Source organism: Chelonoidis abingdonii, chromosome 8, assembly GCF_003597395.2.
Source record: "Chelonoidis abingdonii isolate Lonesome George chromosome 8, CheloAbing_2.0, whole genome shotgun sequence".
In the NCBI taxonomy this organism is placed as follows: Eukaryota; Metazoa; Chordata; order Testudines; family Testudinidae; genus Chelonoidis; species Chelonoidis abingdonii.
The window spans coordinates 94,356,150-94,381,379 of record NC_133776.1 but is presented as its reverse complement, the minus strand read 5'-3'; the positions used below and the strand labels follow the sequence as shown (position 1 = coordinate 94,381,379).

Here is a 25,230-nt window from a genome sequence, read left to right as displayed (position 1 = left end):
GATTATGTGGATCCCAGGGGATCTGCAGCTGCCCATTGTCATCTGGGTGGAAGCTCTGTGCCTGCACTAACTCTGGAACCACTAGCCAGCTCCCAGGTGATATGGCTTCATTGGCAAAATATGGGCAGCTTCTGGCTGGATACCCTGTGGTGCTCATTCCCACCCAGCTTCAGATCTCTGACCCCACAGACGACTATCTGGGGTTGGAGATGAGAAGGTTGGTGCTGAATAGGCAGGGGCAGATGCTGCCCCACTCCATATCCTGCACAAGAAGGTTAACTTAGAAAGACTTCCTTGCACTGATAACTCTGGGGAACAATCAGGCCCAGTGTGTATGTGAATGTGCCACGTGTGAAGCCCATTTATTGGGGCAATAAGGTGACAAGAATCAAATGGAGCTCTGCGGTTGAGTTGCCATGGCTCCTGTGTCACACTTCAGGGCAACTGCACCTGTATTCCCCCTGTGTGGTCCAACAAAGGCACCCACATAGGCTTCTGGCTTCCCAGCTCTCACCTCTGATGAGCAGAGACATGCATCTGTCCCCCTCCCAACTGGGGTATTTCCAAGCTTTGTGAATTCCCCACCAAGTCCGACCACCTAAGGAGGCCTCCTTTGCCTTCTTCTCAGAGGCTGTAAACAGCATAATTGCTCACAGTTAAATTACCCAACAGCCCTTTGTAAGCAAGCACATTTATTCTTAAGGTAAAAGCAGTACAGAGAAAACATTAAAAACAATAAAAGAACCTACACGCATGCTAATAAGCTTACTAGAGATCATCCCAACTCTACCAAGGACTCTGACAGGGGGTCAGTCCTTCCATTACCACACAGATGGTTTTCTGTGTTTACACATTCATGATACCTTTTGCTCAGAATAAGAACACCCAGGAATCTGAGTCACTCCTTTATCCAGCCTTGGTCTTTCATCTGGGAATAAGTAATTCATAGACAATGGGTTTCTCCTCAGGGCATAGCTTCAAAAGGGTTGGGTCCAGAGCTGGAAATTTGCATTTCCCTCCTCTGAATTATTTCCTGGGAAACCCCAAGCAACTTTGTTTATCTCAAACTTTCCTTCTTGTCTGGCCCATTGTTTAAAAGAGTCCTCTGATGCTCAAGGATTTACATTAATCATGTCTCCACCCTGGAGATGTTCCTTGCAATCCCACAATAGTACATAAACATTTGCATTTTTATTGCAATGGACGCTACATAAACTGAATTCAGTAAGGTTTGTCCAGGATATTTCAGGAAATTCTCATGTATGTCACACACTGGTATTATTGGTTACATTTCGTGATCTGTAATAGGATGTGCTGAATGTTCTCATTAGCCGGATTAGGAAGAACACTCAACCTGCTGCTGTCTACTCCATGGTTTGCTTTTAAGTTCTTTAGGAACCATTCATACCATGCCTAACTTGCTCCATGCTGGTGTTACTACAGATCTCACTGAAGCTTGGACCTACTCTAAGGAGGGGCTGGGAGGTGGCATTAAGTAAATGTGGTTGTTTTACTACATAGTGTGGGATTGGAAAGCTTCTCTGGTATTGTTTTATGACCCCATATTTTTTTAATTTCATCTGAACCTGAAGCCTATAGGCACCTGAACCCCTAGAAACCAGCTCTCTTCTCCAACTGGGTTGTGCAGGTGGTGGGCACATGCTCAGCTACCCGTTGGAGCCAGCCAGCCAGGACGTGAATGCACGCTGTAGGTTTTAAGTTCCTTCTTAAGCACTCAGTTGCCCTTCTGCTCTCATCAAGACGGAGCATTATATGCAACACTTGTAGCTTCCATGGGGCTTATCCATGCATGACAGCCATGAGCCTCACACTGTAGTGTCCAAAAGGTGCATTTTTGACTTCTCTAGCATTAAAGGCTGTATACATAGGCACCAGCTTTCTCCAGGCCTGGGGGCGTGTTCAACCCCCTGCTCCACCCCGACCGTTTCCCCCACCTGACCCCTTCCGCCAAGCCTCCACCCCCATCCCTCCTCTTCCCACCCCTCCCCCGCCCCAGGCTCAGCCTCCATCGCATCCCTTCCCCCAAGCCTCCCCTCCACCTCTTTCTCATCCAGTCCCATCCCCTCCCTCCAGCGTGTCCCATCCCTTCCCCCCCAAAGCCTCCAGCACTCTGTGAAACAGCTGATAGTGGTGGGCAGTAGGAGCTGGGAGCCAAGGGGAGGTGCTGATCAGTGGGGAAGCAGGTGGGCAGGAGGCACTGGGGAGTGAGGGGGAAGCTGGCTGCCAGTGAGTGCTAAGCACCCACTCATTTTTTCTGTGGGTGCTCCAGCCCTGGAGCACCCATGGAGTTGGCACCTATGGCTATGTATGTAATACAATATTGGTGGGTGGGTGGGTGACACCTGCGAGTACTATAGACCCAAGACTGTAGATGCAGTTATAGACTTCGGAATCAAGTCAGCTTCAAATGGTGAGTTAAGAGTAGTTTCAGGTACTGCAGGTGTGTCTCACCCCCCGCCCCCCTGGTCTTATCTTGTGCTTTTACATCCAGTTTGTTCTTCCCTCTTGCTGTGCAAAAGACCCAAACCGACAACAGTGGCCCGAGTGCTTGGCTAAGTACACAGAGGAAACAGTGAAAATGACTACACACAAATTGTGTCAAACGCATGAAGGAAACGAACTGAAAGAACAGAGAGACTTGTTTGGTCCAATCTCTAGCAGCTGAAATAATCTTTGCTGCTATCTGGAACAGTAGTAGGTAGAAAAATCCCATTCAGACAGAGGTGTGGTTTTAAATTGACAACGTCCTTTTATTACTATGCGCTTGCAGTCAAGGGCTATGGCCTCCCACTTTTTACCAGCCATAAGGGCGAGTGACGGGTGGGGAGGGGGCCGAGAGGAGCGAATGGGGGGTCAGGGTCTTGGTGGGGAGAGGCAGTGCAGGAGCGGGGCCTCAGGGGAAGAGGCAGCGTGGGGGCAGGAACTCACAGGGAACGGGTGGCGTGAGGGCGGGGCCTTGTGGGGAACGGGTGGTGGGAAGTCAGGGGAGAAGGGGCGGGGCCTCAGGGAGAATAGGTGGTGTGGGGGCAGGGCCTCGGGGGTGGTGCAGGGAGGCAGGGCCGCAGTTTGGCCTATTTAGATACCTAACTCTACTGGATCTGTGGGTGGAATCTGTTACTCAGGCATCGAATGTACCTGCTTAGTTACTTATATTCCCCATCCTGATATTCTCCGATCACCTCACAAGCGCTAAGAAAGTTGTCTGCTCAGCTACCCCAGCCTGGACAGGAAGTGTTGTTATTCCCATTGGCACGTGGGCAATCTGAGGAACAGACAATTAAATGACTTGACCAAGATACTCAGGAAATCTGCGGCAGAGCTAGGAAGTGACTCCAGTGCCCTTGGCTCCCAATTCAGTCCATTAACCACAAAACCATCCATTCTGCTCTATGGGCCTCATCTAAAGCCCTTCAAAGTCAATCGGGTTATGGCCTCCCACTTTCCATGGAGTCTTTCCATTGAGCTCAGTGGGCTTTGGATCAGCTCCTGAAAGAGTTCAGTTGTGGACAAAGTGAATTGCTCGTGCGCAATTGTGCCTGTAGTTTGGGAAGCCCTTTTGAAAGCCTGGTCATTAATATTACATTTTATTACATTTTTTTAAACAACTGTTGTTAAATGGTATTTTAAAAGGGAGATGTAAGTAGTTAACTTTAGACATAACTGGCTCTCAAAGGAAGACTTGGTTCCACTCATATACAGTCTAATCTGTGGACATTTCAATTAGCAGTTAAACAGACTTCCACTTTCAGATCAGAGTTGTTCTATCATCAGCTTCCTGACTTTAAGCCAGCGATGTCTGAAATGCATGCAGCTAGACTGATAAAGTGCCAGTGTACCCTTTGGTTGATGTCATTTATATGTACTGTTTGCTGGCAAAGAGGCAGAATCTCTGCCTGTGCCAGCTATTACCATTTATAAAAATGAACCCCAAATATTGAAGCACTTTCTTTTTAAATTAATAACCACAAATCAGATTAAAACTCGGCACCTGGTTGAAAATGGAAGCAGTGTTGAGGAAGGATTGATAGCAATGTTAACAGTATTAGACAGGATAGAGCTATTCTTCTAATCTCAGTTACAATCAGACTATAACGGTTATTAACCAAATTGTTTCTTTTTGTTTAACAGTGATGCAATTTGGAAAAGGAAAGTCCTGTTACTACAGATTCTTGACCAAAGGCCAGCAATGGATATGGTTGCAAACGCATTATTACATCACGTACCACCAGTGGAACTCCAAACCTGAGTTCATTGTTTGTACACACCTTGTAGTTAGGTAGGAATATGTGCTTAACACTTTCTGTTAATCAGTGTGCTCATCCATTCCATTTTTCCATTCTTTTATGTGTTAGCCAAATATTTGCGGTGTGATTTGACTCACTATGATGATACATAGTTATATAAAATTATTATGGATGAGAACTTGGAAATTGTTTTTAATGTTTTGATTACTCACTTTTTGGCAACCAACTCAAAATGCCTGGAAGCAACATTTGGCTGGGTATATTGTGTTCCACTTTCGTCCTTAGCCATGACACAGATACATCAAAAACTTAAAGCTTCTCATAACCAGAATACTGTATGGATGTCAATGTATTCATACACTTTTATTTTTTAACACAGCTGTAGATATACCTTTCTTGTAGAGACAGAAGGGTCATTGAGTCCAGCCCTCTGCCTTCACTAGCAGGACCAAATACTGATTTTGCCCCAGATCTTCAAGTGGCCCCCTCAAGGGCTGAACTCACAACCTTGAGTTTAGCAGGCCAATGCTCAAACCACTGAGCTGTTTTGGAGATAACTGTTTATATTACCCCTATATGAACTGTAAAATTTAGCACGACACCCCCTAGTGCTTGTTCTATTGTACTGGTAGCATTAAATAATGTGCTATGAATCTTGTACAATCTTGTTCTAGTTTTGGAGGCTTGTGATACACAATTACTGTGTTGGAATCTGCTTCCATCTATGTCAGTGGTAAATTTCCATTGCCAGTTCAAACAAGACTGAGTGTATACTTAGAATGGATTTAGTGGAGAGTTTTAAAAAGAAAGTGACATAGCAGTTTGGTCAGCTAATGTTGGTAAAATGTGAATTTATCCTTGTCTTCCCTGTCTGAGACGATCAAATATTTTGAGAAAAGCCCATTAGTCATTCTGTTTAGATATTTTGAAACACAACCTTAAGAGCATCGTATCTAATAAGTAGGCATATGTGGTTAGAATTATATAAATAGTATAAACCACACACTGAGAGCTGTTTTAATTTGAATGCATTCATGATGGTACGTACACATCTCGAGACTTGTTGATTCTACCTTGTTTTGGGGAATTTTTAGATCTTTCCGTTACCTAAGGTTCCAGCTTTATGGAGTGTGAGCATATATTTCTGTCTCTTCCTCAGGTACATGCACATCCTAAATAAAGTCCTAGACACCCATCAGATAATTCAAGATGAACATACATTTTACTTAGTAAAAGAAAAATGAACAGAATCTTGGATCTGAAAGATGAAATAAAGGAAATTTGCAGCTAAGAAGCCAGATTCTGAAGTGGTGTAAATGAGCAACCCCCAATTGACTTCTTAATGGATCTGTGCCCATTAACCCCACCTTAGGATCTGATGCTTACCCCAACCCTAGTTACAGAATCACAGATATCAGGGTTAGAAGGGATCTCAGGAGGTCATCTAGTCCAACTCCCTGCTCAAGGTAGGACCAATCCCGAGACAAATTTTTGCCCCAGATCCCTAAATGGCCCCCTCAAAGATTGAGCTCACAACCCTGGGTTTAGTAGGCCAATGCTCAAACCACTGGCGGTGGGGGGTCCTTCCACTCTGGATCTTCAGTGGAAATTCAGTGGTGGGTCCTGGAGCAAGTGAAGGGCCCGTTGCTGAAGTGCCCCAAAGATGTGAAAGACCCCCCCGCTGCCAAATGCACAGAGGAGGAGCACTGCCACCTAGGGCGGCAAAAACCTTGGTGCTGCTTCTGGCTGCAGGTACAAAATAAGAGGTCCTCAGAGAACTGTATATCAGCTTTGCATCATTAAGGAAGCAGCCATTGTTTTTATTTCACAGCCTACTTTTCGTTTCCAGTAGGCAATAAGAATTTTGTTCTAAGTCTCTCTTTTTTTCCCCCAATGTAGTTATGCAGAGGTTCGAGCTGAAAGAAGGAGAGATCTTGGCCTTGAAGAGTCATCAATCGAATTGGCATCTTCTTCTTTGAAGGTAGTGCAAGCTGAAGGGAACGAATAAAAGGAACTCATTAATGGTAGAAAAACATATGGACTATGCCTTCCTTGTTTCACTTTACTCGCTTCAGCCTCCAAACCGCCTAGTTCTTTATCTTTCAAACCCACTAGGAGGATTTTAACACTGCATTGCACTAAAATAGCTTGTTTATGACAATGCATACTCAATAATTGCATCATTATTATACTGCTAGGTCAGATCCTCCCGCTCTCGCTGAGACCTTTACCCAAATTATATCTTTAGCCACCTCAGTTCAGTAGAAGAAAAGAAGCAGTTTTACAGAGAGCAGAATGAAGTTTGTTAGATAGTAAATGATGTACTAACTCTCAGTACCACCAACATACGAGACACTGACTATAGATCAGTACCACAGTGTCTGCCTCTTTTATGCTAACTCACCATGAGTAATCAGACAAGATAGGAAGTGAAGGGAAAAGAATGATTTATTGATTTTTTTTTTTCAGTTCTCAGCCATGTTTGCAAGGTTGGGCAGGATACAGAGAGAGGGCAGAGCTGTGATCATAGCAATAATTTCCGTTGTTTGGATCAATCAGGCATCGTCACTCATGCTCAGTTAACAGGGTCATTTCAGTTTCGTTTGAGTATATCCACCGAATAGCTTCAAAACAAGACATTGCAAAGTAATTGCAGGTGGCTCATTGGGTAATCGTTTGGGGTTATCAATCTGTTGGCTTTAAAGCTCTTCAGACATCACTTTAGAGAAGCCATTTCCAGGGAGGTGTAGCGGGGGCTGGTATATAATAATAAATCTTTAATACACTGTGGTCTCTACACAGCAGACTGCTTGGGCACAGTGGCTCTGATTGCTGAGTATGTGATTTAGATTTGTTACAGTCCATGGTGTATTCTGGATAGTTTACTGTCTTAAAGAGCTTTTGTTGCATTCAAGCGAACACTCAGTCTAGCAAACAGCTGTCACTGGCCTGCCGGGCACTGCTTTCCTGCATTTTCTTTCCCATGCCTGTTGATTGCCAAGACATTACTACCCAGACCTTGAACTGAACCTGGCCAGCCTCCAGTGGCAGGAGGGATGAAAAAAGGACACTCTCTCCCATTGGAGGGGGAGAATGAGGAGGAGGGGTGAGAGGTTAGCATGATTAGCTACCTGGATGGGTGTGGAAGGCTGGCAGACAGTGTGGAGAACGTGCCTGGCTTGGCCGTCCTGTTGCATGAGAGGAGGGCTGCTTTGCCCTCAATGTACATAAACAGTCTGCTGAGTAGCCTCTTAGTGCCCTGTTGGTGTAAGACCTCGGGCTCCTGTTGTGATTGTGTAGAGGGCAGGGATTAGGCCAGTCCCCTCTCCAAATATTTTGCCAGACCCCTTACTCACTCGAGTAGCTCCATTGGAGTCAGTGTGGCTACCCACATGGGTAAGGAGAGCAGGGATCTCAGCTTAAACAGACACTCGCCATCTGGCATTGGTTATACAAGCTAATCAAGCTGGAGCCAACATCCCCCAAAATTGGTCTGGTTTTCCTCCCAGCCCCCTCCCACCACATCTGCAACAAATGAAATCTTTCCCTTTTCCAGCCAGCCAGCTGCTCCTGCCACAGTCACTCACTCATTCCCCAGTCACTGCCCAGTGTGTCATAGCCAATGAGCTGGGACATCCCTGGAGAAACAGAGTGGAAGGAAGCTAATAATAAAAGCAGGCTGCTATTTATACACCAGTCTATTGGCAGTCAGCAGCGATGGGAGCAAGAGGGCAGCACCCTGTAATGCAGGAGGAGAGTGTGTCATAAAGAGGGTTGGGGTTGATGTGGTGTCCTTCCCATCCAGCCTCCTCCTTTCTGAGTCTCACAGGTATTGGCTTAGTGTATGAGGCACCATGGAGTATTATTAACTATCTATATTACAGGAATGTCCAGAGGCCTCATTGTGCTAGGCACTATGGATACAGCTAGGAAGAGACAGTCCCTGCCTCTAAGTGCTTAGAGTTTCAGTAGACCAGAGGGAGTGTTGTCTTTGGTTGACAACTGAGGTGGTGGGTGATACTGAGGTTACCCAGATGGTGTGCAATGGAGGTGGGAATTGAACTCAGATCTCCTAAGTTCCCAACCAGTATCTTGGCCACAAAGTCACCCTGTGCCTGCCCTCTCAGGTACACTGTATTATAGCAGATCTCCAGCCAGGGGGGTGAGGGGGAGCTGATGAGGAATTTCCCTCTGTGATGTGATGGCTTTGCCACACTGGAGGCTTAGCTGAGGGTGGGAGAATGTTGCCTTCCTTTGAGGCATCTTGCAAGGCTCAGAAGGATGGGTCCATGTGGTAGGAATCTGCATCATCCCAAAATCTGAGACAGGGGTCCTGGGAACTGTGAGTGCGCATGCAGCCGTTTTACCAGGTGCAGGCAGAAGGCATGCCCACCGAGGAGCTCAGCTCTTACTAGGGAAGGCGGCTAGGTGAGCACCTGAGGGTCACATCTACAAATGAGCACATTGTTGTGCTCACTGGCTTCCAGGGCTAGTGCTTAGGGCCACCAAGGGCATGTCTGCACTGCAGTCCAAGGCAGAATCGTAGCACAGTAGGCAGACCTGCGCAACCACAGCTAAAAATAACAATATAGATGCAGCAACACAGGCTTCAGCGCTGGCTGTACCAGCATGCCAGGGACCCTGGGTGTGCACTCTCCTTGCTGGCCCATGCTGAAGACTGGGCCACCACATCTGAGCTGCGATTTTCAACTGTGCTAGCGCAGGTAAAACTAGCACTGGCCCATCTACCCCAGCTGCAGTCCCACCGCTGGCTGCAGTGCAGACATACCCTAAGGAGCCGGCCTAAGGTTCTTTTGGGCAAGCTGCTGGTTATTTCCAATCACCCAAATTAATTCTGTAGCGGCAGCTGTGGCCCTGTAAGAACTAAACACCATTTTTGTCTGAGAAAGAGCCATGAGCAAGATTCAAGGAGGTTCAAGCTGCTGTTGCTTTTGTGCTGCTAAGGATGTTACTATCTGTGTTTTATTCACTGCAGAGTCACAATAGTTACCTAGACATCAGGCAATGTGGAAACAACCAAGACACCAGCAGGGAAAGAGTGTCTGTATCCTCACCTAGCTCCCGGCGATCTTCACACACCGCACTCTCCGACTCAGCATGTATGTACCCTAGTCAGCTTTGATAGATCCCAGCAAAGGCGAGGTACCATACTAACGTATTGGCAAAACGTATGGAACCGCTTAAAAAATCCCTACACCTCAAATCTCGGTTGGAAGTTTTAAACTATATCAAGAGACCTAAAAAACCGTGTGAGGAGACAGTCTGCCGATTGACTAGTTTATATCTGTCACAGCCATCTGAACCCAGAGTAGCCCCCTTTGACACTTTTGGGGTTCCCAGGGTACCAGGATGGGAGCACCTTTGGCCTCTGAATGCGCCGGCCTTTCCCAGCAACTGTACCATAGCGAAGCTCCCAGGGTTAGTGAAGGTAGCCACCAAGGCTGCGTCTTCACTGACAAAGAAATGGTGTGTTTTTATCATATGACAGCTACTGCGCGGTAGTCACCCGGCTGTGAAAGCAGAATGCAGACAAGGCATCTGCAGTTTTACCGCATGATAAACTAGACAAGGCCAATCCTGGACGGAAGTTTAGCATGGGCCTAGCCTCACTCGTTCACAGAGGTTCAGAGCCTCATCTCCGCTGGGATTTTGCAGTGGGTTCGCTAACATGCTTTGGTTATCTCACTGTAAAACCCCCTTTTTTAAGCTGTGAAGCCAAAGCCCAAGAGCCCAGTGCTTGTGAGAGGAGTTAATAGGCAGAGTTTTGGCCTTCTTGGTGGTCCGCCTTTCCCCTGTGAAGACGCCTAGATACTGCATCGGCGGTGGAAATATATGTCGTCCATGCAGCCAGACAGGTGGGGTTTGGGCTGTGATTGGGCATGGGGCAAGAGCCAGTGAGTGCAGAGATAGAGGAAGGTTGTGTGAGAAGAAGGCTCTGATACCAAGCGTCAGAGAAAGAGGTGACTATTAAATGAGCAGAGGGGGTGGGAGGGACCAGCCTACAATGTGTCTACACTAGGCATTTGCCCCTAAAATTCCCCACTGGTGCAGTTCCACTGGGTACCGTAGCAACTGCAGGCACTCGAGGGTGGTAGAGCAGTGTTGGCATTTTAACAGCTGTGTCATTTATTCTCTGCTCAGGGCAGGTGTAGGTCACACGGGTTAAAGCAGCCCCGCTGCTTCTGCTGCCCCAGGGGTGACAATGGGGGAAAGTTTGGGGGGGATGTGTAGCGTTCTAGCCTTCCTGCTGAGAATCACACTGGATAGTCAGTGAATCACACTGAAGCAACAAGATACTGGAATTTAATGTGACATGTCTGTGAATTCCCTTAAAAAATGCCTCCGCTTTATCCATTTCAGTAGAAACTGCCTGTCTGTCTGCCCAGCTCATCATTACTGTCTTAGTTTGAGGGCTAAGTACTGCAGAGGCCGCATGTGCAAATCTAACCTGGTCAGACATTTAAGAGTTGGTCCCTCACTTCCTGAATGGAGGAGAGTCAGTGCCCAGGAAGATCTGGGAGACTGGCCTCCTGACATGCAGAGCGACATGGCTGGGATCTCACCTTGTCACATTTGGGCTAAGGACGAGGACTCACAGAGATGTTACATGCATATAATGCACTGTGGTATTGAAAGCAAGCCTGGGGTCCCTATTCGTGCAGTGGTATATTCAGAGTGGGTTTCAGTGCAGAGATGGTCTGGCTCGATGCACATGTGGGGAAGCTTGTGTAGCTTTGTGGGGCTCATGTGGTCTGGCTCATCTGGAGAAACACCGTGGAGAGAATGTTGAAATGGAGCATTATCATCAAAAACAACCCACCCTTCCTAGAAGGAACAGGGGAGACGATGGGTAAGCAGGTCGGGGCAGCAGTTCAGCTTGATGTGACTCATGGACTGTGCATGGTCATTGACTGCAATCCTCTTGCTTTCTTTGCCACATTTAGGCAATTGCTAGAGCAGATATTTTTGTGAGATTCAGCAGTGTCTTGGGGCGCTGGGTAGCAGCTGGGCCTGCCACGCCTCCACTCCTCTCGGTTCTGTTAGAATAGGAGAGCACGTCTGATGGCCTCATACTGTTACTTCATCTAAAAGGAGCTTCTCTTTTGCAGCCACATCATCCATGCGGCACACGGAGGCCAGCACTCCCACCAGGCAATCAGTGCCAATGGGTCAACAGGAGAAGGCGTCTCTGAGGCTGGCCTCGAGCGGGAGCACACAGGTAGATAACCCTGCGAATGACAGCCTTTCCAGTGTGCGCTTGGCACTGCAAGGGGGAAACAGTGATTTTGGCAGTGGGTGTTGGGCTAGGGGCGGGGGAAGTGTTGGTGGCCTGTGATACACAGGAGAGCCAAGTAGCTGGGCTGGTGCTTCCTTCTGGCCTTATGAATCTATTAAGCTTCTTAGCAGGGGAGGGGTAGCTCAGTGGTTTGAGCATTAGTCTCCTAGATCCAGGGTTGTTAGTTCAATCCTTGAGGGGACTCCTTAGAGATCTGGGGCAAACTCAATACTTGGTCCTGCTAGTGAAGTCAGGGGCTGGACTCAGTGATCTTTCAGGCTCCCTCCCAGTTCTATGCAATAGGTATATCTGCATATATTATTTATTATTTTTCTCCCTGGTAAGGTGGGCTAGCTTACAGCCCTCACACAGTGCTTGAGATGACGCACAGCAGAGCAGCAACACGGGGTTGTGGAGCACAGCAGAGCAGTCTGCACTACAACTCTGCATAGGCAACAGCATCCGTGCTTGTGTTGCTCAAGTAGCTACAGTAGCCCAGGCCAGTGTGGTGGGGGAAACATGCCTGCTATCCCAGGCCATAGACTGGCTGAGTACCTGGAGGAGGTGGCACTGCAGGCTTACACGCTGGCCTCGTGGTGCCTGGGGTTGACTTTTGTTTGCCCAGACTCAGGCGAAGCCCAGTTTTCTCAGGGTTTGTGTGGGTAAGAGGGTTTCATCCAGAAAGAGAATTTTCAAACAAGGACTTGCAATTATCAGCGGTAAGTGGAAGAGGCCAGATTCATCCTTCCAGCTGTGCTGCCTCCTGTGGAATTACCGAGGGCTCGCTTTGTCCCCAAGGGAATGGTTGGCACCTGTTTCAATTGGTAAAACTGCCAGTCGGTCACTTATTCCAGCCCCACATGGAACCGTCTCTCCGATGGTAAATGTGTGGCACACTCAGGAAGTAAAAGGTCTCAGAAATGAGAAGAATTCAGCAAGATAGAATGGGCGTGTCTTCCCTTGTATTTGGCCGGCGCTGATGCTTGGACAGCGGGAGCCCCTCGGGGTAACACATTTGCCTTTGGTGTAGATCTGGCCCTCGGTAACTCTCTTGGCCCTTATGTCAGGTACACTGTGGTTGAAACCAAACCGTTGTTCTCTTCCCCAGGCAATAGTAACTCCTCAGGCATCCGCTGAACATCTCACTCAGCACCATGTGGCCCAGCCAACAATCTCCTCGCAGCAAGCTGTGATGGTACGTGGTTTGGTTTTGTTAAGATCACATTAGCCCTTGCATGGCCAGCAGATTGTAACATTATTGTAGCATGAGGAGCGATCTGAAATCATTGCCCAAGAGACTCAGCTAAGGTTTGAGTTAGCAGCGCTTTACCTCATTGCTGGATGAACCAGTTTTGTGAGCTGGAGACCTTTGTTGTGGTTCCAGCAACAGCATTCTCCCAGGTTATTTTAACTGTGTCTGTGCCATCGAGCGGCCCATCAGAGAAGCATATGCAGGCAGGCCGTGCCGGTGACAGTTCCTGAGCGCTCTGTGATATGAATGATACTAGTTTTAGCTTAGCAAGCTACTTGCTGTAGAGGGAGGAACGGCTCTTGACCGTGCACACAGGCTGCTGATGTGGGTACCTGCACAGAGGCATCAGGGGACACCTTACAGCCCCTTACTCCTTACATGTGTATAAGGTGGCTCATGACTGAGCTCTTACTTGAGGCTCAGTTTTTCCATTGACTTTTCCAGGAGCTGCATCGGGTCTATAGCCCATTCAGAATCATTTTTAGAGTGAAGCGCCTTCCACCGTAAGGCTAATAGCAAGCTCCTGCCATTTTGCCATTCTTTTCAGTACAAGTAAAGAAAAATAATTAAAATCTGATTCTCCACTGGGTTACTCTACATCTATGCTTGGTGGTGGAACACCGGCATGAGAGTCTAGTAACGCAGTGGTGCATCGACTTGCAAGTGTCCAATATGTAATTTTCCAATATAGTCTTTTCCATGGGGGCAGCTCCCCATATTTTGAGACGCAGTCTGTCCTGCATTCGCATTTCTGGAGTCAGCAGCAATATTAGTTCTTCCAGCTTAGGTGCGTTTTCTGTTCTCTGCAGCCAGTGTACCACTTCCCAGCCCAGTTAGGGATGATGCATCAACTGAAAGAACAGCTGGAGGAGAGGACTCGCATACTGCAAGCTGACATCAAGACACAGCAAGAAGAGCTCCATGTTATCAAAGAGCAGCTCCAACTAGTGCAAGATTCCAATCTGCAGGTATGTGAATCTGTTCCAGTGTCTCCCGCTCTCCATGTCTGATTCCCTGGGCCCAAAGTACCATTTGATTTTATCTTAACTGTCAGGAGGGTCCAGACTGGTGGGGCATTTTCTCTCCTGCCACAAGGAAAAAATGAGAAATGAGCACCACCGGCAATGCATTCCTAAGGTCTAGAACTGCTGAACTGTGATCATTCCTGAAAGAAGGGACGGTTTAGTGTTTGTAGCAGCAGGGCTGGAGGTTCTTGCTTCCCTGATGTTTAAATATCAAATTGGTGATTGTGCCAAGTCAAAAAATTCCCAAAGTTTATGTCTAATAAAAAGTCACCTACTCAGAACAGCTTGAAGTTTGAATGATCGGGTAAGACTGCAGAAGCTCAGTAGCAGATTTCCAGCTAAAACTGACTGGGTTAATAGGATTGGGGTGGTCATGGATTCCACCTAACTATTTGGGCACAAGCGAACATTTGATTTTCTGTTATTCACAGTTCACTCTCTTATTGTATTTTATGATTCTGCTGCAGCTGCTTTATGTATGTTGACTGTCACAGTGTATGAGTTGGAGACACTGTGGCCCAGCTAACACGGTACAATCGAGTCCTGAGCATTCTGAAAACACTCTCTCACTGGGTGTGATTGTTATATACCCTAACGTGAAATATACGGGGCCAGTTTGCCAGAAATTGGCATATAGGATTGCAGAGGGGAAGGAGTAGAAAGAAAGAAGGAAGGGAGAAGATTAAAGCAACAACCCACCCAGCCCAACACGCCCAGGGGAACAAGTGAGATTGTTGGAACGTTGTTGTTTAATGCTCCTTTCAACTGCTGTATGTCACTTAAGTACCAAAGAGACAGTGCATTTATGGCTAAAGATTAAGCACCATCTAGTGGCTATTTCAATAATTACTGTAGTTGGCACCAGTAGGTTCTAGCCATTACAAAGACTTCAGACAGGTTTCCTCTAGAAGAAATCATGTGCTGTTAAAGGTCAGCAAGTGACTAGCTTTATTCCAGTTAGAAGCTTTCACAGAGGAAACTCCATCACTGAGCTCTTCAAGTCAGGGATGGGGAATTTACAACCTTACTCCCAGAGTTACTTTTTCTTAATTCTTTATTTAATCTCTTAAACTGTCTGGAATAAAATTACCTCGTAGCTTCCCCTAGTGGCTCATTACAGTATGAAGAACTACAGTAGACGGTGATGCTATTATGGAAGATAACGTGCTTTGCTGTTTGAGAAAATACAGTATTTGTGTTCCATATTGACCACTGCATAAAATATCCACAATTTGCAATAAAAGTATCATTTGCACAGACTCATCCTGCAATAACTTGAATAAAGCAATTCACAGCATTGCACCATGCCCTGTATCCTTAACTGCCATACAATTCCATAAAACAACAGACTAGTTTTCAGCTTTGATGTGAGCATTTCTGGGTGAAATGAAAGAATTCTGTATCATACTATTCACTGGCTCTGAATGGTCACAGACTATTTGCAATATTTATTTGGGAAGCCAGGTAACAGGGTTTTATCGTGTTATGAGGTTCTCAAAGGTTGCTTTTCTGTTCTCTCTTAATGTTGTGTTTGAACACAATAGGTTTAGAAAGCAGGTCCAGATTCTTCCTAAGGAAATTAGAGGACATATATGGTTCATAGTATTACACAGGATATGTCCTGCTAGTGAGAGCCAGTGCATCATAATTGATGCCAATTTTTGGAAAAAAGCGTCCTCTAATTAAGGAGAGGTGGCTATTTGAATCAAATATGACACTAAGGAAGGCAATGATGACTCTTCACCTGTTATATTACACCATGAAAGAAATAATTAGATGTGACACTAAAATTAATGACAGCACAACATGAGAAAGAAAATGCTCTTCAGATATCCAGAGTTTGGTGACACTGGAATAACTGAGTAAGCTTTAATTCTGGAAATGGACTATTCTCCAGAAATGATTTACACGGGAAATTTTTTGATATCTACAGACTGTCCTGTGATCTCCTTTTTTTTTAAAAAAAAGAGCTAACTGCAAATCACCCCTGGTGTAAAGTTGTTTTGTGACATTAAAGCACACATGCAGCATAGATTATTTTGTGTTTAATCCATGCATTGGATTTGTCACTCATTTTAACAAACTGTGGTGCAGCTAGAACAATAGTGACTGCGTCCATTTCATCCTTTTATCCAAAAGTCGACAATGTACAAATATACTGAAAAATAATCCAGTTTTACAAACTGAGAGCTGAACTTTACTAATTATAATCTGATCAGATTTACTGTGCATGGTTGCCATCACTTTAATGTGCATGCACTTTTAATTTAGATGTTCACTAGTCTAAGTATCAAAGAGGCTGAACGAGAGAAAAGTACAGCTGGTCATTCTATAAGGGTATCATTCACCAATGAGTCAGTCAAATATGGAGAAGAGTCTGGTGGGCTGGTAAAAATTCAATCAAACTACAGTGCCAAAAATATAGGTTTGGGGAATAGCTGACAAAGAATTGACACAAATTAGATCTACTCCTTAACAAATATGTTAGGGGAAAAAATAAAAACCAGCTCTGTATATCAATCACTTCACTGCTGCAGAATTTACCAGATTCCACTGGCAAACATGGCCTTCTCCATTGTAATATTGGGTTTGTATACTGAAAATAGCCACATGCATGAAAGCCCATGTTGGTACACATGGGAAGATTGCATGAGTAAAGAATACAGGCTCAGCAACTAGAAATGGTGGTTTAGATAAGTATCCGTGTTCCTTTAGTCCTTCTTCTCTGTTGAGGCTGATCCCCCTGTGGTGAGTTTTGTGATATAGGCACCCACAGACCAACATCTGGACTGCAGGTTCCAGTTGTTTCGCAAAAGCCATCAGATTCCAGTGACTTTCAGTTTTGACTTGATAAGGCTTCATTAGAGCTAGTGAACTAGAAGGGAAACTGTCTGTAGCTCCATACCACGTTGCTAAGCCGTGGCAAAGGACCTGGTTTTACTGGGTATACAGAATCCAGCACAATTTATGTTAATGTATCGATTTAATAGATCTTCACTGTCTTTTGCACCCGCAATAGTGTACATTGCATGAGAACTTACTGTAGCATAGTCAGGAAGATGCATTAAAAAATTAAATGCATAAACTGCTGTACCAGCTCATGCATCTCTTTCTTACAGATGCTGATGCAACAACCTATGCCCTTAGTCTTTAACAACATACAGCAACAGAGCCCAAGAAGGCCATCCCAACCACAGCAGCCTGGGGCGACCAGACAGGCCACAGCCAAGAAGCCTCAGCAGCAAGGCCTTATGGGATCCAAACACTACAGTACCCCACACTTACCGTCACCACATCCATTCCTCAGGGAACCTTGTGTCACTTCCTCACAGGTTGCTAACTTCTTGGTTTTCTTCAATAGCAATTGAATGTTCTTTATAAATGGCTCTTGTAATTACTGCATGGCAGCTCGTTTAGGAACAGATCTGTCCCCAGGGCAACTCCACCTGACTTGGCTGGATGAGTGCTGATGGCCGGGCCCTGTGACTCCCTCCACTTTACCCCCACTCCATGAGCGCAATTCTCCTCGTGCCTCCTGAGTCTAGGTTTCATGCTGCAGTGAGTGGGACGTGCGTCACTAATCAGCTTTAAGATGTTACTTTGTTTCACATGATGAATGTAGGTGATCTCACTTTGCTGTAGTATCTAGAGATGTAATGGCCTAATGGTGTTAGACCTAAGGGAACCTCTGATTCCAGTTCTGCTCTTAGTTAGATCAGAGACTATCTGGAGTAGCTCAGGAGTAATCATTGGGACTTACACTGCTATAACTCAGGGAGAAGAAGGCATATTCATAGAGGAAGTACAAGTATCTGTTAGTGAGGGCTCCAGATTTTTCAGTCACCTTCTCCCGCTATAGGCGCCTTCCTTCCATCACATCTGTGCTGCGCGCCCCCTTCTGTTATAGTCTGATTTTGAAAAGACAACTTATTTTTATAGCAAAGTCTCTCAGCACCTGCACAATGGCCACTGAGGGAGCCCTACTGCAGACATGCTGTTTGCACTCACCAGATCTGCTGCCTGTCCCCTGTTGTATTCAGGGAGCAGAAAGTGCCATTGTCACACAGTCTTCTTCTAACTGCACGTTAAAGGTAGATGGTCTCTGCCATGGAGTTGACTCAGCTAACGGGGAAATTTTTTTATGTCTCAGATGCAGCAGCAGCAGCAGCACTTAATGAGAGGCAGCCAGGCACAGCAAACATGTCTGCCAGCGCAGACAAGCATTTCGATGCCCCTCTACAATAGCCCCATGGTGTTTTCCCAAACTCATCCCATCACTGTCTCTGCTCAGATGCCAACGGAAATGAGCGAAAGGCAACAACCGTCTGACTACAGCCAAGATAGGAGTCTAAGGTAGGAATGCAGTCAGTGCTGGCACCTGATGAGGTCTGAGTGGGAGGAACATATCACTGTGCACTAGACTGGGCAGCAGTGAAGTCTTGGCTTTCATTCTACAAGTCAGGAGCTATGTTTTACTAATGCTTTGCTAAAGCTTTACTAATGCCTCCATACATATGCCTCCCATATAACCTAACAGGTTTTTAGGCACGGGATGTACCTATATGTCTTGCTTCGGTCAGAGGGAGCTGAGCTTTTGGTTTCAGGGGAATAAAGAGGCAAAACTAGCGCTTTGCATAGTTTTCTCTTAGTTCCCAGGAACTCCAGAATATTCGTTCTCCTGCCAGGATGGATGCCCTGGAAATAGCCCTTTTCAGTGCAGTCCTGCTAGCCATCCACGTGCAGAACGCTCGTGAAGTCTTAGCAGATATTGGTTAGATAAAGGGCTCGCAGAATCAGGCCCTTTCAAAAGGTCTTACAGGATCAGGCCCTTTAAAAAACGTTGCCTGGAGGCCTTTCTGTCTTAAAGAGGCTTTAGATTATTAAACATGTTAAGGTCAAATTCCCATGTAATCCAGGATGGAATTTGGCCCGAATATTGTTGTGTGCTATACACTTTACAGCCCCAGCCCCATCACCACCCAACCCAGCTCCCGAAACTAGCATGCAAACACTGTTGGTATGTGTTGTGAGGCACCTGGAACTCTTCTGTGGGCAGATGCCGGCTAAACGTGTGTTCGTGTCCAAAGCAAATGAAAGAACTGGATGCTTAATTTGCACGCGGGTGGAACATCATAATTTTAACAAGCTCAGTTAAACATTTGTGATCTGAAAAGGCTTAGATGTTTCAACTCATAGCTGTTGTCTCTTTAGAGCAGATGATAAAATTGTGATCTTACATTATATGCACATAACCATTCAGGTCCATAATCTTGGATGGAATGAGTTAGTGAAGATTTGAGAGCTTTCACACAGCTTTTACTAGGGTACTAGAGATTGAGTGTGAAGAATCTGAACGTAGGAAAAAACAAATACCTTTTCTGACTGTGCCATATTTTCATTCTGCCGTAGGATGTTGTTAGATCAGCCGGTCCAAGCCTTGATGCCGAGTGCTAATGGCAGTAATCAGTCATCACAAAACAGTGCTGGCAGACAGCAAGCAAAGTAAGTCTTCCCTGTTCCTACTGTACACTATCTCAGCAGTGAGCTTTCTCTTCAGCGGCTTTGTCCACGTGCAAGATCTTATTGGGGGTCTTTTCGAGGTCATGAAAATGATCAAAAATCTTGGCTACCAAAAAAGAAAAAAAAATCAGTGGTAAAGAGGTAAGTAACTAGAGCTGGTTGAACCAAAAAAATTGATGTTGGATTTTTTTTTTTAATGAAAAACTTCCTTCAATGAAATAGAAAATTTTCCATGTAAATTTCAGTTCTCGTCCAGCTTTTTCAGGCTTTTATTGAAAACTAAAATCTGACATTTTGTGGGGGAGGGGTTGGCAACCATTTGCGGCGTTCAGTTTCAGAAAACCGACAATGTTCCAGTTCTGGTTTTTCACCATTCTTCTCAAAATTCAAAGTTTTTGACAGAAATGAAAAAATGTTTCTTGAGAAATGTTCACGGGAAATAAAATACGTTCCCTGTCCAGCTCTATACTGACTGTACTAGAGAAAGAGAAGCATTGTTACTGTACTGCTGCCCATTGGCATAGGTAAACTCTTTGCTGTGTTCGAACTTGTTCATCTTAACACAGCTGCACACCTTTCAAGGTTTTGCTGCCGCAGTTGTTTAGTCCTAATCACCTTATTTCTATTGTTGTTATTTCAGTAGCACCCAGAGATGCTACCCCTATTGCACTAGGCACTGTTCTAACATACTATGAAGTATTGGTCCCTGCCCCAGAGAGCTTTACATCTAAGTACGCCAATGGATGTGGTTGTTTCATTGAGCAAAGAGCTCCAGCTATTTAGCTTAACAAAGAAAAGGTTAAAGGGTGACTTGATTACAGTCTGTATGTATTTACATGGGGGAAAATATTTACTAATAGGCTCTTCAGTCTAGCGGAGACAGGCATAACACAATCCAATGGCTGGAAGTTGAATCTAGACAAATTCAGACTGAAAATATGTATAGATTTTTAATGGTGAGAGTAATTAACCATTGGAACAATTTACCAAGGATCCTGGTGGATTCTCCATCACTGACAATGTTAATATGATGATTGGATGTTTTCCTAATAGATCTGCTCTGGGGATTATGTTGGGCAGTTCTCTGACCTGTGCTATACGGGAGATCGGACTAGGTGATCACAATGGTCCTTCTGGCTTGGGATCCGTGAATTGACGAAACTCTTATTTAAACTGACCAAGTCACAAGACTCACGGTTTCGGTGGGGGTGCAACCATACAGCAGAACCATCAGCTTCTCCAAATCAGATACTCTTGTTCTCACATGTGGAGTTCCAGTATGAGTTCCACATCATTATACTGATAAAGGACGTGGAAGACATGGGCGGCCGGTGACCCAGCCATTATGGGAGGCTAGCCCCTGCCCCTCCACTTGTGCCTGAGGTCCCCCCACTTCCCCAGCTCCTGGTGATGCAGTCCGAGTGCTGGCTGGGCAGCCAGTGCCCAGTGCCAGCCACCCTCAGTCCCTGCAGCCTGGGCCATGGAAGAGAACTGAAGGAGAGGGCATGGGGGCAAAGCGTGAGCAGGACCATGTCAGGCTGTTTGGGGAGGCACAGGTTAGCTGTTGCCCTTGATGGGAGATTTTTGCGGCTAGTCTGGTACATTTTCTGGTTATTTTTCCAGACTGCATTTTGCTTTGTTTTAATCAGCGTCGTTCTCTGGCATTTATTCTCATGCTGATACATTGTTTACCTTCTATTAGTGTTTTATTTCCCTTCTATTTACAGATTTGTTCCAGAACAGCAGATGCTGCCTCCTCCATTACAGATGCAGCCAATTACGTGTAGCACAGTGAGAGCTCCTGCCCCTTCTCCTGTATTTACCCCTTCGGTCATGATTCCGCAGGCCAACTTCACTTCCCACCAGACGCAACCTCCGGTTCATCTCCACCAATGGCCACCCCAACAGCAGGTTCAGCAGCAGCATCTCTACCTGCAGGTAGTATACTTGGGCGGGGTTTGTAAATGTCAGTCAGACAGTTTAGAAGGAATGGCTCATACGTGACTTGAATCTGTCTGTCTTATCTTTCATGACTCCCATCTCCACTGTACCTAGACACACCTACAGCCTGCCCTGTATCACCAGAATTTCCAAAAATGGTCAGCACAGTTGAGACCATGTTTTCAGAAGAACTTTAACTCTCATTTAGGCACCAAATTTTTCAAATGCAGCTCAGCACCCAGTACATGGGGCTTTTTGGAAAATCTGGCCGGGAATGTTAAGCAGTGGGAGTTGCTGGGTCCAAAGCACTTTTGAAAATCTGGCCGCATGTGCCTGTAGTATCTGAGCAGACTGCAGGGTGACCAGATGTCCTGATTTTATAGAGACAGTCCTGATTTTGGGATCTTTTTCTTATATAGGCTCCTATTACCCCTTGTCCTGATTTTTCACATTTGCTGTCTGGTGACCCTAGCAGACTGTGGTGGTGTTTTTTTAAACCAGCCACACGCTGCTCTTTATTCAAAGAATTAATTGGGCCACCGAGCAAACCTTTCGCGAAGGCAGATTTGATTTTCAAGAGCAAGGATTGTGCCCAGCTGATAAAACAGTTCGTGGAAGGAATCACTGAGGCTAATTAATCATTGAAAACAGTTTTCATTCTCTCAAAAACTGAGTGGGTTTACAAAGCCGTAAGTGTAATGGGTCGTATGTATGGAGGTGTGTAGCAAAGTAATGGGAAGAGATCAGCTACAGGTGGAACTAGTTATGCTGCAGGGCTGGTTGAAAAAGAAGGGATTACATAGTAATCCCATCAAGATGTGGACTAAGACAAATTCAGCACAGGCACAGAGACAGTGTTTTACAAGGGATAACTCCTTAATTCATCCTCGTAGCACTTGTGGAAGGGTTGGTGCGTTCATGCCCATTTTGTGAAAAACAGCAAAACTGAGCTTGTGAGAAGTCAAGTGACATGTCCAAAGTCACAGTAAATCCACAGCTGCGTCACACTCAGACCGTTTGGCTGGGTTGCCGATCACCTTTATTTTCCATGCCCCATTCATGTGTCACGCTGCATGACTGGGTATTTCTTTGCAAAGATGAGAATTTCTGTCCACTGTGAGCTCAGACTTCAACCCCACCAGAAACATGCCATGGGCTGGCTATCCCGCAGAGGCTTACTGCGGCCAGGCACCATGGCCCCTCAGAACCCAGCTGAGTTGCCTTGTGCAGGGGGGATGGGAGCAGGCTCCTGGAGCTATCACTATGCAGATTTCCCAGCCATCACTCCTCGCAGGAGGAGGAGGGAGCCGGTCTTGCGAAGGCTTCTAGACTTCAGTAGTAGTTGTTGACAATTGCACTCACCCAGACTGGAGCCTTCCCGTAGGCTTCCCTGTGGGTTTGGCAATCGTAGCACTAGCTCCACGGGTTGGGTACTTGATTGTCTGTGGTTTAAGGAGTGCAAATAACTTTGGCATCCAAACTGAGTGCCCGGAAACTCGTGGTTATGTTGAAAATTTAGGCCCTCGGGGTAATTGAAACTTGAGGACCTGCATTTTTCACAAAATGGGGATGAACGCACCAACCCTTCCACAAGTGCTATGAGGATGAATTAAGGAGTTATCCCTTGTAAAACACTGTCTCTGTGCCTGTGCTGAATTTGTCTTAGTCCACATCTTGATGGGATTATTATATAATCCCTTCTTTTTGCTCCCAGACTCTGCACTGTATGTTCCTTTGATAGCCTCGTCCAGAATCAGCCCAACCCTTTCCAGGGCACTGCGTTGAACAGCCAGAAGAAGCTAGATCAGAGCACAAGGTGAATCTGCGTTTGCTGAGAAACCCGTCTGATTGTATCGCATTTTCTTTCTACAGATGCAAGCCCCCGAGTCGGTCCCAGGGAGTCAAAATCAGCGTATTTTCCAGCCATCTCATACACCGCAGCAGAATACTATGGGCTACTTCCTCCATCCACAGCAGCAAAGCCACCATCCGCAGGGTCAGTCCTGCAACTTACAGGACCTGCCTGAAATTCAGCTGCCCTGAAAGCCAGGGCATGAGGAGAAGGTGACGAGTCGCAAGCTGCTGTGTTGAGCAGGAGTCAGGGGAAGGACGGAAATTCGAGGAGAGTCGGCCCTCCTCATGTGCCAAAGGGGTGAGGGTTAGCCCAGAGAGAAACATGGCAGCATGGAGGAAGGTCCCAGCAGGAGAGCAGGATCAGCTATGGTACCTTGTTGATTACCATTTTTATGTATTCAGTCCTTGATGCTGCACAATGACAGTATCAAAGCAAAGTCTCTATTCATGAAGCCCCAGAACCGTTCGACTAAACACAGTTTCACTGTGAACAGCTAGAACGCCCGTTCACGTACGTCCTGTCAAGAGGGGCTACTAAATGCTAAAAGTATTTGGAGGCTAAAATCAGGATAGTAGGAACTGGTTGTGGTGCTCTTGCCTGCCAAAGCTAATCTGCAAAGGCGGTTAGAGACTTGTTGATCAAAAATGGTTGACTTAGGTAGGAAAATGATCTCTGAAGTCATATGTGGCTGATATTGGTCACTAAGCCATATGTCCTTAGACAGCACAGCAGGATAATTCCTTTGGACTGCAATATGGATTTCTAACTTCAGGCATGTTATTAATCAGATCAGTGCAAAGATTGCTTTGCAACTGAGAAAATATTTTCAATTCAGGACATGGATGCTCGTTTTAAATGTTGCTGAAAGTCACTGTGAATTTAAGACCAGTGTTTGGAACACGGAAAACTGTCAGAATCAGCAGGATCCCATTTAATTATCATGTACATAATTCACTATGTTGTAGTAAGTTCATTGTGGATTTTGTTTTCCTTTTTTCCTATACCTCAATCCCAGAATTGGTTTTTTTCAGATGATTGGATAATGCTGCTAATTTCTGTAACACCACTCTTGCCTAAATTTCGTACTGTTGTTATACCAACTGACAGCACCATTAATATGATACGTGTGCAGATAAATTTATATGTTTTTATTCCCTGTAGCCAAGTATTTTTCAGGGTGCACTGGCAAGGAGTCCTTACGTTTTTCCACTGGACCGTGTAGTGCATGTTTCTTTACACCTGAAAATCAGATGAAGGCAAACTTTGTGGTTTTGCTAGTTCGTGTTTCAATTTGGCAAAGCTGAAATTTATACTAACAATGACCCAAGTGATAGCCCAAGCCTATAGGGTTAGCAATAAATTGTATTTTTGTAAATTCTCACTTTTTAACTATATGTGTATATTTATGAACTGACAAAATGTCTATTCCTCAGTGGGTGTATAGTAAAGTGGCCCTACTGTTTGTGTCTTTCCAAAGGAAAATGACTATTTAATTTTTAGATTTTTTTTTTTCTTTAGGAACTGAGTGTTAGATTTGGGTCATGCTCGATCCCAAACGCTGAAGACAATTTATGCCATTAAGAGCAGCTTTCTGAGACAGTGCTTGGGTACTGCCTTAAAGCAATGGCAAAGTCCTAACATTGGGGTGGCACTTGGACTAGAGTTTAGGGTGAGGTTATTGTCTAACCTCGAGCTAATCTCATCAATCTGCTTTTTCTAGGCCCTTTTGGGACCCCTCCATCACCATGAGCTCGGGTGCCAGCCTCGAGTAGTTGAGCAGAAAGAGATGAGGCTGAAAGCATGGTGAGGGCCAGCTGGCTCATCGTGCACAGTGGAGCTGTGCTCAGCACTGCTTGGAAAAGGTGACTGTAGGTCACCGTTGGGCTGCCAAAGCTGGGTTCATGCAGGAATGCTTTATTTTAAGCCAGCTCCCACAGGCTGTTCAGGCACCATGGGCTCACTGGGCATAGGGCCCCACACTTCCCCCCACCCCCTGCACACCCCTAGGTCATACAGCAGCCCCAAGCCCCAGCAGGCTTTCCCGAGGCATCCTCAGTGAGGCAGCTCTGCTGCTT

At 45.8% G+C, this 25,230-nt stretch overlaps 1 protein-coding gene across 2 annotated transcripts in view; it reads left to right on the top strand.

Annotated features, from left to right (window-relative positions):
- PASD1 (PAS domain containing repressor 1) overlaps window positions 1-24,779 on the top strand; it is a 75,374-nt gene extending 50,595 nt beyond the window's left edge. For both annotated transcript variants that reach the window (XM_032769455.2, XM_032769456.1), the window contains 11 exons: window positions 4,150-4,297; window positions 6,165-6,246; window positions 9,262-9,385; window positions 11,396-11,505; window positions 12,671-12,757; window positions 13,624-13,782; window positions 16,959-17,171; window positions 17,990-18,192; window positions 19,249-19,341; window positions 21,087-21,297; window positions 23,173-24,779. In XM_032769455.2, coding sequence (XP_032625346.1) covers window positions 4,150-4,297; window positions 6,165-6,246; window positions 9,262-9,385; window positions 11,396-11,505; window positions 12,671-12,757; window positions 13,624-13,782; window positions 16,959-17,171; window positions 17,990-18,192; window positions 19,249-19,341; window positions 21,087-21,297; window positions 23,173-23,343 — 1,601 coding nt within the window. In that variant the 3' untranslated portion in view covers window positions 23,344-24,779. The remainder of the gene's footprint in view (window positions 1-4,149; window positions 4,298-6,164; window positions 6,247-9,261; window positions 9,386-11,395; window positions 11,506-12,670; window positions 12,758-13,623; window positions 13,783-16,958; window positions 17,172-17,989; window positions 18,193-19,248; window positions 19,342-21,086; window positions 21,298-23,172) is intronic.
- Window positions 24,780-25,230: the final 451 nt, after the last annotated feature.